The 15,705-nt window shown below is 41.8% G+C and overlaps 1 protein-coding gene across 2 annotated transcripts in view; it reads left to right on the top strand.

Annotated features, from left to right (window-relative positions):
• The first annotated feature begins 9,066 nt into the window (after nt 1-9,066).
• LOC139061528 (uncharacterized) overlaps nt 9,067-15,705 on the top strand; it is a 73,330-nt gene continuing 66,691 nt past the window's right edge. For both annotated transcript variants that reach the window (XM_070554685.1, XM_070554684.1), the window contains exons 1-2: nt 9,067-9,481; nt 11,472-11,564. In XM_070554685.1, the coding sequence (XP_070410786.1) occupies nt 9,418-9,481; nt 11,472-11,564 (157 nt within the window). In that variant the 5' untranslated portion in view covers nt 9,067-9,417. The remainder of the gene's footprint in view (nt 9,482-11,471; nt 11,565-15,705) is intronic.

The following is a 15,705-nucleotide window of genomic DNA, read 5'->3' as shown; positions in this document are numbered from 1 at the left end:
GATAAGGCTGTGCATTAATCCCAAAAACCTAAACGCTGCTTTAAAGAGACCACACTACCCAATGCGCAGCGTTGAGGAAGTTGCCACCCAAATGGCAGGTGCAACGCTGTTCTCAGTACTTGATGCAAAGAGTTCATTTTGGCAGATAAAGCTCGACCATAAGTCATCACTGCTAACCACATTCCGTACACCCTTTGGGCGCTATAGGTTTCTACGCATGCCATTCGGCATAAATTCAGCGAGTGAATTTTTCCAGCTCTCAATGGAGCAATTATTCGCCGGCTACCCTTGTGCAATCATAGTCGACGACATCATCGTGGGAGGTCGCGATGCAGCAGAGCACGATGCAAATCTAAAGAAGGTGCTCGATCGTGCACGAGAGATTAAACTCAGGCTAAACCCCCACAAATGTAAGTTTCGCCTTGACCAAATTTGTTACGTGTGACATCTGTTCACAAAAGACGGTCTCAGGGCTGATCCCACAAAGACTGAAGCTATCACGAACATGCCAGTTCCCCAGGACTCCCTGGCCGTACAGCGTTTCCTCGGTATGGTTAACTACCTGGGAAAGTTCATCCCAAATCTCAGCAGCATTGCAGCACCGCTTAGACACTTAACACACAAGGACACCGTCTGGTGTTGGCTCCCACAGCATCAACAGGCATTTGAAAACCTCAAGTCCTGTTTAGCTAGCGCACCAGTCCTGTCATATTTTGATGTAAAACAGCCGGTGATTTTAACCTGTGATGCTCCACGGTATGGACTGGGTGCTGCATGTCTGCAGGGTGCAAAGCCAGTAGCGCACGCGTCCCGCACGCTCACAGACACCGAAACACGCTACGCACAAATCGAAAAACAACTGTTGGCAGTTGTGTTTGCGTGCACCAAGTTCAGAGATTACATATATGGGAAACCCATAACGGTTGAAACAGACCATCAGCCCCTTGTTACAATTCTAAAAAAGCCAATCCACACTGCCCCAGCTCGCCTACAGAGGATGTTACTGCAGTTACAAGCTTATGACATAAAGCTAGTCTACAAGAAGGGTAAGCACATGTACCTTGCAGACACTCTGTCGCGAGCCCCAAGCAGCAGTGTTTCCCGAACACAAGGTGAAAACAACGACTTCGAAGTGATGTCTCTCAGCTACATCTCTACAGCCAGGTTGGAGGAGCTACGAGCTCACACAGCAAGGGACCAAGTCCTGCAAACTCTAACCACAGTGATTCAGAACGGCTGGCCCAACAAAGACCGTCAGGTTCTGCTTTCCGTGCGTCCATTCTTTCCATACAGAGAAGAGTTGATTGTGGAGAACGGTGTTGTTGTTAAAGGTCAAAGAACTGTCATCCCCGACTCCCTGCAACAGGAATACATAAGCATCATGCACAGAGGTCACCCAGGCTTAGAAGCCACAAAGCGCAGAGCAAGAGGCACTGTATTTTGGCTGGCAAAGAACAAAGACATAACAACAAAACTGCTCTCCTGCTCAGCATGCAACAGCACCCGACCGCACCAACAGAAGGAACCTTTAAAACTACATCCGGTTCCTACCCTGCCTTGGTCTACAGTCGCCACAGACATGTTCGAGTGGCATGGACAAGAGTACATGGTGCTAGTCGACTCCTACTCAGGCTGGTTCTAAATCGACTGTCTCCAGGACACATCTTCGGCAGCTGTGATCACCAAACTGAAAAGACATTTTTCAGTCCACGGGGCACCTCACACCCTGATTTCTGACAATGCAAGACAACACACCAGTCAGCGTTTTAGAGAATTCACTCAGCAATGGGACTTTGTCCATGTAACCAGCAGTCAAGAATACCCACAGTCTAATGGACTAGCTGAAAGAGCCGTTCGCAGCCCCAAGCTGTTGATGGAAAGATCTCATAGAGATGGGACAGACGTTTTCCTCAATCTTCGAAACATCAGAAATGTTCCACGTGATAAAACGCTGGGATCACCTGCAGAACGTCTAATGTCCAGGCAAACCCGTTCGACTTTTCCTGTCAACACCACACTGCTGGAACCGGCCCCAAAGGACGCTGAGCTGATCAGTGTGCAACTCAAAAAGAAAAGGCTCATCCAGAAGCAGTACTACGACTCAACAAGCCGCCCATTGCCACCACTCACGGAAGGTCAAGTCGTCAGGTTGCAGGCTACTAAGGGACACTATCGCCTTGGCACGGTGAAGGAGGTGTGCAGCGAACCACGCTCCTACATCATCGAATCTAATAGAGCAGGGGTGTCAAACTCAAACTCACAAGGGGCCGAAATGAAACTCTGGGACGGAGTCGAGGGCCAAACTTAATATTTTTTGAAAAAGTGACGGCAAATTTGCACATTTTCTTTATCAACATGTATGCAATTTTGAACCTTTAAATTTGGAAACAAACTTATTTCTGCATTAACACTGAATGTGGAATAAACAAATTACACACGAGCAAGTCAGTTTTAAATAAAATGCATCAGTGGTATTCATTACTTGTGGTATAATCAGCATTTTTAAAATCTATTCAGGATTTATGTTTTCTTGTTTATTCATTTTTCTTATTTTTTATTCTCCTTTTAATCTCCTGTAATGCATGTCATCACTGCTGTGACGTCTAGCTTTCCCCACTGAGGAACAATAAAGGGATTTTCTATTCTATTCATCTATCTGCAGCCTTTCCACTTCCTGTTTACTGTAGGTTAAATCTTTTCTCACGTGCCAACAACAAAATAAAATATCATTTTATCTTAAATGAAAATGCAACATCTCACCTGTTAACTTTCATGTTTTGGAGCAGAAAAAGAGCATAAAACCAACATATTTAAAGCTCAGTTTGTTCCACTGGTTTACTGTGATGCTCACCTGTTCCAGCCAGATACCTGCATCATGGGGTTGATCTGAGCTGAGGAGGAGACTCCTGTTGTTTTGTTCATCTTCATCATAATAATGACAACATTAGATGACAACAGGTGCTCACATAGGTTTGTGCTGATGAACATGTCTGAGCAGCTTGACCACGTTGTTGTGTGTCGGGGAGGAAACACAACCACAGAGTCGTGCTGGTTTGAGCGTGTCGCTGCTCGCTGGAGTTATATCAGCTCTGTCTGGACGTTAGTTGGAACACTTTTTCTTTCAGTCGTGAACACATTACTGAGCGGCTAGAATCTCCGTTTCTGGGCTTCAACGTCAGAAAATAGCTGAGTAAACTCGGCGCTGAGTGAGAGGAGTGTAGTTTGTCCGAGACAGCGGAGCTGCAGAGACCGGCAGCAGGCGCTGGAAAAAACACAAAGGAGGGGGCTTCGTCGGCTCCGCGCTGACGCCGCAAAGCATCATGGGAGTTGAAGTCTTTGCGGTAAAAACGGCCAGCGGGCCAGTTTTAATATATTTTTGATATTTATCTCGCGGGCCACATAAAAATGCTCCGCGGGCCGCATCTGGCCCGCAGGCCTTGACTCTGACATCTGTGTAATAGAGGAACCTATAGGAGAAATCGTCGCCACGTCCTACCCGTTGCAGAGCCACCACCACCCCGACAGGTCAGCCCTGCACGTCTCTGCCCCCATCCTGCTGATCCTGCCACACTGAACACTCCTTCCCCTGCTCTAGGACCCCAGCAGACACCTCCACCAGCTGGAACGCCCACTTCACATTCCAGCGTGCTACAAGTTCCTGCAGTTTGCTCTTCCGCCGAGATATCACACAGTAATGCTCCCTATGTGACACGCTCAGGCCGCATTTGTAAGCCTAACCCCAAGTACAATGTTTAAAAAAAATAATAAAAAAAGGGAAGGTGATGTATTAATGCTACTTTGATGGTTCTTATCTATCCAGTATTCAGTTGTGATGTCAGACAACCAGATTCATGTTTATGTTCCTGGACATTTGGGTTTGGAAAAAAAATAATAAATAAATGTTATAAGAATGTTATAAGGGTTTGAAAAAAAATGTTACAAGACTTTATTAGTTAATCGCCAATTAATGTTCAACACCATTTCACATCTCCTACTTTGTAAAGTGATTTGGATAGTGGGTCATTAGTATTTAACTTTGTTATGCATAGCATATGTTGATTTTCATTGATTGCAATAACTAAAAGGAGAGGATGTAGATCAGTTGATCCAATGATTGAGTTATGTTGCAGATGGACTTTAACAGACACCGTAGTTGTGACGTGGGAGGTGTTCGTATGTACCACGCGTTCGAGCTACCCGGTTAACATGGCTGTGTAAGTTGCTGAGAGTAACCAGTAAAAGCTCTTATAATCAAATCCTGGTCTCATAGCTCATTTCCACAAACTAAGTTCATGTAATTATGCCAAATACTTAAAAATTTCCTATTTAAGGAACCTAGCAGATTGCATGGAGACACTGACTAGTGTCAGCGTCTTTACAGCAATCCCCATACTAAACAAGCATTTTGCAATGTGGAGAGGAAAACTCCTTTTTAACAGGAAGAAACCTCCAACAGAACCAAACTCCGTATGAGCAGCCATCAGGACCTCAGAGACTTCTGCACTGAGCGGGTGATTTTTTGAAGGAGGACATCTTTGGAATTGAACTAACTCTCTGTCAACAGAAACACAAATCAAACACCATTAGAGACTCCCCAGTCCTCTCACTCATGAACAAATGAGGAGATTTTTGTAGGGACAGTTAATGATTAAATAAATAAGCATATATTAGACAAATGAAAAAGGATCAGGCCTCTGCTTTTCGCAGATGATGTGGTCCTGTTGGCTTCTTCAGAACCTGATCCCCACCCATCACTGGAGCGGTTCGCGGCCGAGTGTGAAGCAGCTGGGATGAGAATCAGTTCCTCTGAATCCGAGAAGTGGGAAAAGGGTAGAATGCCTACTCCAGGACAGAAATGAAGTCCTGCCCCAAGTGGAGGAGTTTTAAGTATCTCAGGCTGTTGTTCACGAGTGAGGGAAAACTGGAGCGTGAGATCGATAGGCGGATTGGTGTTGCGTTTGCAGTGATGCAGGCGTTGTACCGGACCGGTCTGTCGTGGTGAAGAGAGAGCTGAGTCAGAAGGAGAAGCTCTCGATTTACCGGTTGATCTATGTTCCTACCCTCACCTATGGTCATGAGCTTTGGGTAATGACCGAAAGAACGAGATCGCAGATACAAGCGGCCAAAATGAGTTTTCTCCGTAGGGTGTCTGGGCTCTTCCTTAGTAATAGGGTGAGAAGCTCGGTCATCCGGGAGGGGCTCGGAGTAGACCTGCTGCTCCTCCACATGGAGAGGAACTGGTTGAGTTGGCTCGGACATCTGGTCAGGATGCCTCCTGGACGCCTCCCTGGTGAGGTTTTTCAGGCACGTCCAACCGGGAGGAGACCTAAAGGTAGACCCAGGACACGCTGGAGGAACTAGGTTTCTCATCTGGCCAGGGAATGCCTTGGGATTCCCCCATAGAAGCTGGCCCAAGTAGCTGGGGAGAGAAAAGTCTGGGCTTCACTTCTTTGGCTGCTGCCCCCGCGACCCGACCTTGGATAAGTAAGCCATAACAGATGGATATTTAACATACCTGATGAGCTCAACAAACAAAACAAATGACATTAAAGGCTGCCCGTTTCAGTTGCAGTTTCTTACACTTTATGTTTAATTGTGTAAAAAAACTGTCGATTGCTTTTTGGAATATTGCATTAACTGGAAACGTACAGTAAACTATCTGATGGCATCTTCATCTGCGTGAGTTCAGATAAATGCAACGCTATCTCAGTGGCCTAGTGGTAGGGTGTCCACCCTGAGACTGGGAGATCAGGGTTCAATTCCTGGTCGGGTCATACCAAAGACTTAGGAAAATGGGACCCAATGCCTCCCTGCTTGACACTCAGCATTAAGGGGTTGGATTGGGGGGTTAAACCACCAAATGGTTACCGTTGCGCGGCTGTGTCTGCAGCTCACCGCTTCTCCAGGGGATGGGTCAAATGCGGAGAACAAATTTCGCACACACATCAGTGTGTGTGACAACTAATGGGACTTTAACTTTAATTTTAAGTTGCTGCGAGGGTTTCCCGATGGCTATGCAAGGATGGACAGGGTTGAGCAAACTTTTCTAAACATCCATCAAGACAGAGCACGAGCTTGTGATTGGTCAGGACGCCGCAATCTTTAAATTCATCAAGAGCACCGCCATTGCTCTCTCAAAAATAAAGAGAGCCAAAGTTATTTAACAGCAGAAGTCCAAATATACGAACACCCTGGAGTCTGAAACAATATGTAGAATACAGTGCTTATCTGTCACTAAACTAACTTGAAAATTTCTACTAATTATGTATAAATGTAATTCTAATAATGTCCAATTCTTGAAGTTTTGTATAAAATCAAAAAAGGTGTCATTGTAAAACTCTGTCCTTCATTAATTCTGCTGTTCTTTTCTGCTTCAGCTTTTTGCCTCATCAGACCTTCAGTCTGATGTTCCTGAACCTGTCTCTACTGCTGAGGTCAGCACATAATTCATGTTTTTTTTTACAATTTTCTCATTATTATGAGTCAGGTTTTTGGTAGTTTTTACAGTCACTAATAATTGCGAATCTGTTTTATATACACAGAGAATTCCAGTTTCATCCCTGGGAAATCTGGGAAATCCCTCAACCTTTGACGCTAACAATAATGGTAAACAAAATGATGTAAAATGCTGCAGTAAAAGTATATATTAATGCTCAGACATTTTGTGCACAGTAGGTAAAATTTATTTGTTACTCAGATGAAACCTCGGGCAGAACAAACCTACGTTTTTGGACCAAAATTACAATTTCTAACAACATGATCATGGAATTGTCAAAGTTGCAATTGTTTTGCAGTACTCCTGAAAATCCCAGGATCTGTTGTGTCAAGTATTTTAGACATCTGGTATTTTCCTCTGTGTTTCATTATAGCTGCAAATGCAGGCTGTCTGTGGTTGTATTTTAGATATCCAAACATACATTTGTAAGAATTGTATTGAGGATATTCTTAATTTATATTTTAAATTGTAAAAACACTTTGAGATATCAGTAATTACATTTATGACTAGCAACAATGTATTTTAACATATCCAAAAAGATTTTCATGATATCTGGTTACAGACAGCAGGAATATATTTCTAAAATAAACAACTGAATTATAGCTATCTCACATGATAGTTTCTCCTATTGACAATGTTCATTCTAGACAGGAAGAATGTCATTAGGAAGCACTAAATACCCATACACATGAATGGGAAATGTGACGTGATTTGTCCTAGGAAGAATTATATTTCAGACAGGGTTTGACGTTAACACTCGCCAAATGGGAGTAAATTCTCCATTTGGCGAGGAAAGTTGGGAGTGCCATCTGCATCTAAGGTGACTAAATGTTTGCACCAAATTAGTTCTGTTTATCTTATGTCTTTTTGACAGACTTCTGACGCTCCTCTCCCGTCTGCATGTTACGTACACAAGCATATGTGAAATGTTACCACTGCACCCTACATAATTTCCACCTGCCCCATACACATCATACATATCGATGTAGCGGTTAGCTAGCATCATTCCATTATTGGTTCTTTTTAAAACACAGGAAAGGTTTTTCTTTACCTTGCTGACGTACGTTTCGTTTGCTGACTGCCTGTGGATGTTTTGCAGTCGGCAAACGAAACGTACGTCAGCAAGGTAAAGAAAATCCTTTCCTGTGTTTTAAAAAGAACCAATAATGGAATTAGAAACTAAATACAGTAAGAACACACCAAAGATATCTAGCATCATGTTAAAACTAGGGAGGAAATGTGGCAATTTTAAACTGGATCCAGCCAGCCTTCAAAAAGAAAACAGTTTGAAATGGCCAGTATGCTAGAAAGAAGAATCGTAGCAACTCACTTGTCATGGAAAAAGACAAGAAGCTCAAGAATGTTCGAGAACATGAAAACCAACCAGGTTCAAACTGAGTCTCCACTCGTCACACCCACAGTGTTGGCACTAATGACCATGTCAGAGCAAACAATTAAAACGATATTTCGTACCATACATGCTAATGGAAAGAAGGCAGGGCAATTTTCTGACTCGAGTTGAGGTTCCTGTAAATCTTTGCTTCTTTGAAATGTCCCTGTTCTTAAAAGGAACCCAGGTTACAAAAACTTGTGGTTCTTTAAAGACAAATGTTAGTATTAGCTATATTAAAATGGTGTAAAAAACCTTCTTGATCTCTTAGTTTTTATAAAAATTGTAAAAATAGTTTAACTTGTAGGTCACCATCATTTGTGTCGCAATGCACTCTGGGTAGTGACGTCATTTAGTTGTACTTTGGTTGCAGCTTTGGGATCCTGTAGGGACTGTTCAGCGCCATCAACATGTCATCTGTTCAGCCTTTTCAATTTGAACCAGAGTGAAACATTAATGAGGACATCACTGACCATGTTTCACAAAATGAGCTGCAAAATGAAGAGCAAGAAGGGCAGGATGAAGTGAGTGCAGGACTAGGGATGGGTACCTTTGGCATTTGAATCGATCCGGTACTAATTACCGGTACCTACGAATCGATACCGGTACTTAACGGTACCAATTTTCGATACTTTTGAGTGTTTATTATTTTAATTCTCTTTTATAATTAAATACATATTTTTCTCAATATATAACAATATTTGATAAATATCACGATAAATAACATATAACTGTTTGTATTTTAACATTGTCCTTGTAGTTTTATAAGCTGATAATTAAACTGAAGCAAACATCTTTACTGTGAACTAAATTTACCGTGTATCTTCATTCCTTTTGCCGTCCTTTTTCATTTGATTTTTCCTACTGGGAAGTTAGAATTTCCAAGGAGAAAGCGAACGCACCATTAGCTGACAACAATGGTGGCAATGGAAGCTAACATATCAAGCTAACAATATCTTAAACAGTTTATTTAGCTGCTGGAGCAGATTAAAACGATGCCTCACAATTAGATCGTCACTGGTTTCGTCTTCACCCGTCACATTTAGTAAAGTGAAGCCCAACTTTAGAGCGCGTTCATGTTGTTCTAGTCGGAAATTCGGAGTTCCGAGGAGAAAGCGAACGCACCATTAGCGAAACGGAAGCTAATATATCAAGCTAATTATATTTACCTACTGGAGCAGATTAAGATGAGGATGTCTCACTTAGATAGTTGTCGCTGGTTTCATCATCCAGTTACCCATCACATTTAGTGAACTGGACCCAAGCTTTAGTCTGCGTTCTCTCTACCATGCTGCTCTGTTTACAACTGGTTCACAGCAAGCGACGACAAAACGCTACTGCGCATGCGCAGCTGTCTTGGCAAGTTCTCGTTAGGATGGACGGGTACCGAAACGAGGCACCGTTTGAAATGACGTGAATCGGTGCTCGGTCGGTACTATGGAATTCGGTCGGTACCTTAAAGAGTACCGAATTCGGTACCCATCCCTATGCAGGACAAAACCGGTGGTGCGTGTGCAGCAAATGCATCTCCATGGTAACCGAGAGGGAGAGTGTTTGTTGTCAAGAGCTCACATTTTTGTCAGCAGAAGTTAAAGGTAAGCTATCTTGTGGCCAAACTGATCCAACTCACTTTTCTCTGTGTGTGTTCCACGGTAACAACTTGCCGCACATCAGCTGGCCACTGTGCCTGCATCTTGACATGTCTGAATCTGTCTTACTGGCAGCATCGTAAAATTTTTGAGAGCACTGTATTGATACACTTACTGCTTGTTTTACTGACGGTATAGGTGAATTATCAGCTTCATCTGTGGCAAGTGGTGTGTCCAATGGTTCGCTCAAAGTGACAGTAGCGGTGCTACATCGATATGTGTTCCCCCCTCAAGATCAATTTCTTTTCCACCTGGCTGCGAGTGGTAATGATCCACTTACAAAAAATAACCCTCACCCGTACCCTAACCATAACCATCCTGTCACCAAAAATTTATGTTTTGCATAATTATAATTTATGACGGTACTCTGTGTAGCTTGTTTTAGTTTGTTTTAGGGTTATGGTTAGGGTACGGGTTGGGGTAAGGGTTAGGACACGTATTTGTTGTGAGTGGATGGTTCGAACTTGCAGCTGAGTGGAAAAGAAACAGATCTCAAGGAGGGAACACATATCGACATAACACCTGCAGCTGCAGGACTGGGTTGTCTGCTCAGGAGAGCTTCCAGCGTCTCTTGTCTATGGCGCTTTTTACTGCATGTTTCACTTTCTCTCCGAGGGCATTTAGGCTCCTTGTGTGGAAAAATGGTCAGTACAACATTTAGTTTCAGCCTTCGCTTATACCCAGCCACTCCGGTGAAATATTTAAGTAGTTGTGGCTAAGTATAAGCCTCATAAGCATCAGGAGAAAAATGTTGGATCTTTCCTCTTCTTGTCAGTAGGAAAGCTGTGTCAACTCACATCACTCCCCATGCTGCCTTTTGACTGGAAATTGCGTCCAAAAGCAGCGGCATTTTTACCAACTAATTATTACGGTAAGCGCGTAAACAAACACTAGCATCAATAGCTAATCTTCCGAGTTTAACCAATATACATCATCGCCCCAGAGTGCATTGTGTGCGGAAAAAAAATCACATCCTAGGTATGTTAAAATATGTACTAAATATTGTAGATTTCTAAATAAATGGCAATATTTTTTGTGTTTCTTACAACATATTATGGTGCAACAAGAAATTGTGGCTGATTAGGACATACATGTCCTTTTAAAATCATTGGTGAAATATTGCTAATTAATCATAATAATACCAAATGTTAACAAAAAAGGCAAGTTATATAGATTAACATTGATACTTATTTATGATACGAAAATCTACAAATATAATTGTATTTTGAATTTATTCAAATTTCTTTTTTATTCTCTGACCCAAATGTGATGCTGTGGCACAAAGACGGTGTTAGAAGTAGATTTTATGGACAAAAAGTCTGACTTGATTTCAGAAAAAGCTAATTTTAAAATATTTCTAAAAAAAAATAATCAGAAAAGATAAAAAATGTGTGCTTTTTATATTTATGTTTTAATTATGTTGTCACTGCTCTGTTTGGATTCAACACAATTTACACTCACCTTAAGGATTTTTAGGAATACCTGTTCAACTTCTCCTTAATGCAATTATCTAATCAACCAATCACATGACAGTTGCTTCAATGCATTTAGGGGTGTGGTCCTGGTGAAGACAATCTCCTGAACTCCAAACCGAATGTCAGAATGTGAAAGAGAGGTGATTTAAGCCATTGTGAGCGTGGCATGGTTGTTGGTGCCAAACGGGCCGGTCTGAGTATTTCACATTATACTCAGTTACTGGGATTTTCACCCACAACCATTTCTAGGGTTTACAAAGAATGGTGTGAACAGTCTTAGGTTTATTTGCTTAAACAAAATTATAACTTGTGTTTTAAGAGCGTAACATGTTTTAAATTAAATTATTTATCATCAGTTTCATTCATTTTAATAATGTACTAAGCAGGAAACAGAACAACCGGTGTACAGTTTTTGATAAAGTTACATTTGTAATTAACATACTGACATATTTTTCCTGTAGTTTTCATTACACAACTTTGTGGAGAAAGCAGAGGAAGGAAGAGAAACAGAGATGCAGTGACCAGAGGAGTTAGACAGAGAGAAAGACGAAGAGGTAAGAATCTTGAATCTTCAAAGACAGTTCAGCCAGTTTTTCTTGCATATGGACTTCAAATGTACAAACACTGAAATTAATATCCTCGAAAAGTCTTTTTTTGTCTGGGTTTGATCATTTCTGATTAATTTCTTTAGTTTATCTGACTTAAAATACTAACTATGATGTTTCATAATCTTTAGCAGAACTTAAGGACATGTAATTATGATTATAATTCCATCACCAAAGAGGATATATTATGATTCATTTTTGTTTTAATAGTTCTATTGTCTATACAAAGCATGTTGATTTAGGACTTTGCATAAAGTTCCTTAAATCTCACATAAAGTGGGGTTATTGTATTATTTGTAGCTACAACTTTTTTTCAGTGGGAAAACAAGCCTTTGCTGGCCATATCCAACCAACCCCCAGGAGATGGGGTGTTTGCCAAAGGAACAATGGCAGAATATCTTTAAATCAGTCCTCAAATATTGGCTGGTCCATTCCAGTCGGCCCACCTTGCATGGCCAAGTTTTCTTCTCGGCAATGTGGCTGAATCTGGGCATGTTCAAAACGATGCGCAAAGGTGTCTGTGAGCAGTGTTGCTTTTGGTAACTGATTCGAAGCACACTGCTTCCTACTAGTGCTGCTACGATTTGTCGATTTATGTTAATGTAGTTAGCAGATGCTTTTGTCCAACAACTTGACATCACTCACGAAGAGGAGGGAACAAGAAGTGGACAGTAGAGAGGGGGGACGGGTGCAGGGAGGGTGCTAGTTTAGAAGATGCTCTCTGAAGAGCAGGGTCTTCAGGAGTTCCTTGAAAATTGAAAAGGAAGCCTCTGTTCTTGTAGTGCTTGGAAGGTCATTCCACATTTGTGGAACGATGCATGAGAAGAGTCTGGATTGTCCTGAGCGTGGTGTAGGCACTGCTAGCCGACGATCCTGTGATGACCGGAGCGGCCGGGCCGAGACGTAAGTCTTTGCAAGAGGATTCAGGTAGATGGGAGCCGTACCATCTCGGACTTTGTATGCTAGTGTTAGCAATTTGAATTTGATGCATGCTGCTAGCGTTAGCCAGTGGAGCTCATTGAACAGAGAGGTGACGTGTGCTCTTTTTGGCTGATTGAAGACCAGACGCGCCGCTGCGTTCTGGACCATTTGAAGAGGTCTCAAAGTACAGCCTGGAAGACCAGTTAGAAGGGCATTGCAGTAATCGAGGTGGGAGATGACAGTAGATTGCACCAGGAGCTGGGTGGCATGTTGTGTTAGGTATGGTCTGATCTTTCATATGTTATACAGCGCAAAGCGGCATGAACGAGCAACAGAGGCAACATGATCTTTAAAGCTCAGGTGTTCATCAAACACAACACCCAGATTTGGAACTGCCTTTGAAGGAGCCAGAGATAGGAAGTCATTTTGGATTGAGATATTGTGCTGTATGGATGGTTTTGCTGGGATGACAAGTAGTTCAGTTTTAGAGAGGTTGAGTTGGAGATGGTGGGATTTCATCCATTTTGATATGTCAGAGAGACAGTTTGATATTCGTGTAGAGACAGTGTGGTCGTCTGGTGGAAATGACAGATAGAGCTGGGTGTCGTCTGCATAGCAGTGGTAGGAGAAGCCATGTGATCGAATGATCTCACCCAGACTGGAGTAGAGACTTGAGGGTATCATTTAGCCAAGGGTGCGACTGACGACATGACGATTTGTCATGATGACGTCGACAAACGAAATTGTCGACAATAAATGTAATAGTCAATGTCATCATTTATTCTACGAAGCACTATTTTTTTTATTAATCTTGTTAATTAAACAGAGGTGCACTGTTCTCGGGTATGATGCCCATGCTTCACACCTGTGTGTGTGGGTCTTACGACACCCACACATTTTCTAATGAATAGGTTAAACACTCACGTTTCACAGTTTCAAACAGCAACAACAGTTTGGTCCCCCAGCGATGCGCTTGCTGTTTTGCCCTCTCTCTTTGGTCACTAAAACCCATACCTTGACACACCTTTATGTCAGAACTCCATTTGATTTAGCCATTGGTTTCATTATTGACTTGAATTTTTACAACTGCTTTGCATTGTTCAAGTGGTAAAAAACATGCTTTCTTATCACAAACTCTCACAGCAAGCTCATCCTCATACTGCAGCTTTTTTTTTTTTTAGCTCAAACGCATTCTGGCACTCAAGTAGCTAAATCAAGTATAAATGTGCACCACACCTGCATATACATAAACTCAGAGGTTTTATATTGATATCAAAGACATGTGCAGACTTAGCCTTGTTCTCTGTTTATATTTTAAAAAAAGATATATTGGAAAAAGTTAACAAAACATGGAGCTTAAGTTTTTATTTTCAAAGTTAGATAAGGCAAAACTGATTTAATTGATTTTGGATCGATTTCATATAAATTTTGCAATCAAACCAGGTCTGCAGACACTTCCGGGTACAAAGTCGTTGTAAAATATATTACAGTTTAAATAATTTACAAAGCAAAAAATCTACTTCTTCTACCAAACGCACAAAAACCTTATAACCCTCCCACTGTCCTAATGGGTGTGACCCCGCGAGGACCACCTCACCCCTGCCACGTGGACCTCAAGGGATAAACCATCAACCCTGCTCAATGGTCAACTGTCCTCGTGGGGTCACACCCATTAAGGTTGGTCTATGCTTGACGCGTCCGCGCGGTCCGCGCGGCGAAATTGCGTCATTTTAACAACCACGCCCCTCCACCGCGTCTCCGCATGGCCCAAATTTTCCGCAGGAAGATTTCTAACCACACGGACGGTCGGACGCGGAAAAACATGGCGGACCGGCAAGAACTAGTATGGCAGAGGTTCGTAAATACAGACATTTGTATGATTCAGCTCTCAAAGATCACCGGGATCAACATGTTATTCTTGGAGAGAAATAGCTCGCACTGTCGGAAAAGACAAGGACGCTGTTAAAAAATGCTGGAATGCCATGTTGTAAACAACAGTAATTTTTACTTCTACTATGGTGTAGTGTTGGATGCATGCCGTAGAGCTCCATGCTGCCCCCTACAGTTTGGGAGAATATTGGCTCACCGCAGAGACAAGCCGCACAAACCATAAACGCTGCAAGTTGTGAAGCGCGTTCCATCCGCGAGCCGCGTCACCAAGCGGAAAGTGAATGCGTCAAGCATAAACCAAGCTTTAGGACAGTGGGAGGGTTAAAGAGAGCGATTGTATGTTTAGAAGTAGGCCTGGGACAAATTTTGCTGGACGATATATTGTCCAACAAATTATTGACGATAAACTATATTTTTGTCAACATTATCGTGACCAATATAACCTCTTATGTAATGTTAAAAGCCGTAGCATTTGGCTTTGCAATAAGGCTTCCTCTCAGAGACACAAAGATTGTCAATAACTGACAGGATGCTTCACTGCATTCATTTCATCCTGCCTAGTCACTAAGGCATCCAAATGTAGAGACTGATGCACAGAGTGAACCCTCTTGTCATCCAGCATCTTTGGAGGTAAGAAGGAAAACACATAAATGCAGGCAAAAGGCAATATATTGAGGCTGGAAAAATTATTGAGTTCATTTTCATCCATCATACGATTAATTGATTTATTGATCATCATCCCAGCCCTATTTAGAAAGCAAAATAACATGAGACAACCATGTGTATGTACCACACAAAAAGTATGAGCATTTTGATCCATGGAATGGTATGGTAGAACAGCATAGAGAAAAACTATTGTACATTTAAAAAAACTATAAAAATGACATTATTGGGAAATTTACTAATTAGAAGAAGAAAAATGATATGGTATTAAGTGTTTGACAGAAATAGTAATCACAAACATTGAGCTTGTTTATGATGCAAGTGTGAATGTGTATTTGAGTTTTTGCAAAAGGAGTGATAAAATTTTGATGTAAAAGGCAAGGAAAAGCTATCTAAATTCTGTATTTTCCTTTTGTTTATGACTTTAGAATGTTTCAATGTTCTGATTTGAATAAGAAAACAGCGGTATCTAGTCTTATCACCTCTGACTAGCTAACAGTAGCACGACTCTTATCATTGAATGTGTTTGCTCTGCAGTATTGATTTATTGTTGTTTATTTCTACAAATAACACAAGCCAGAAGCAATTCTGCCATTGTATGGCATTGCTAATGCTA

The sequence above is a fragment of the Nothobranchius furzeri genome, chromosome 9 (assembly GCF_043380555.1).
Source record: "Nothobranchius furzeri strain GRZ-AD chromosome 9, NfurGRZ-RIMD1, whole genome shotgun sequence".
NCBI lineage: Eukaryota > Metazoa > Chordata > Actinopteri > Cyprinodontiformes > Nothobranchiidae > Nothobranchius > Nothobranchius furzeri.
The sequence above is the reverse complement of the archived record's forward strand: the minus strand, read 5'-3'. Positions and strand labels throughout refer to the sequence as shown.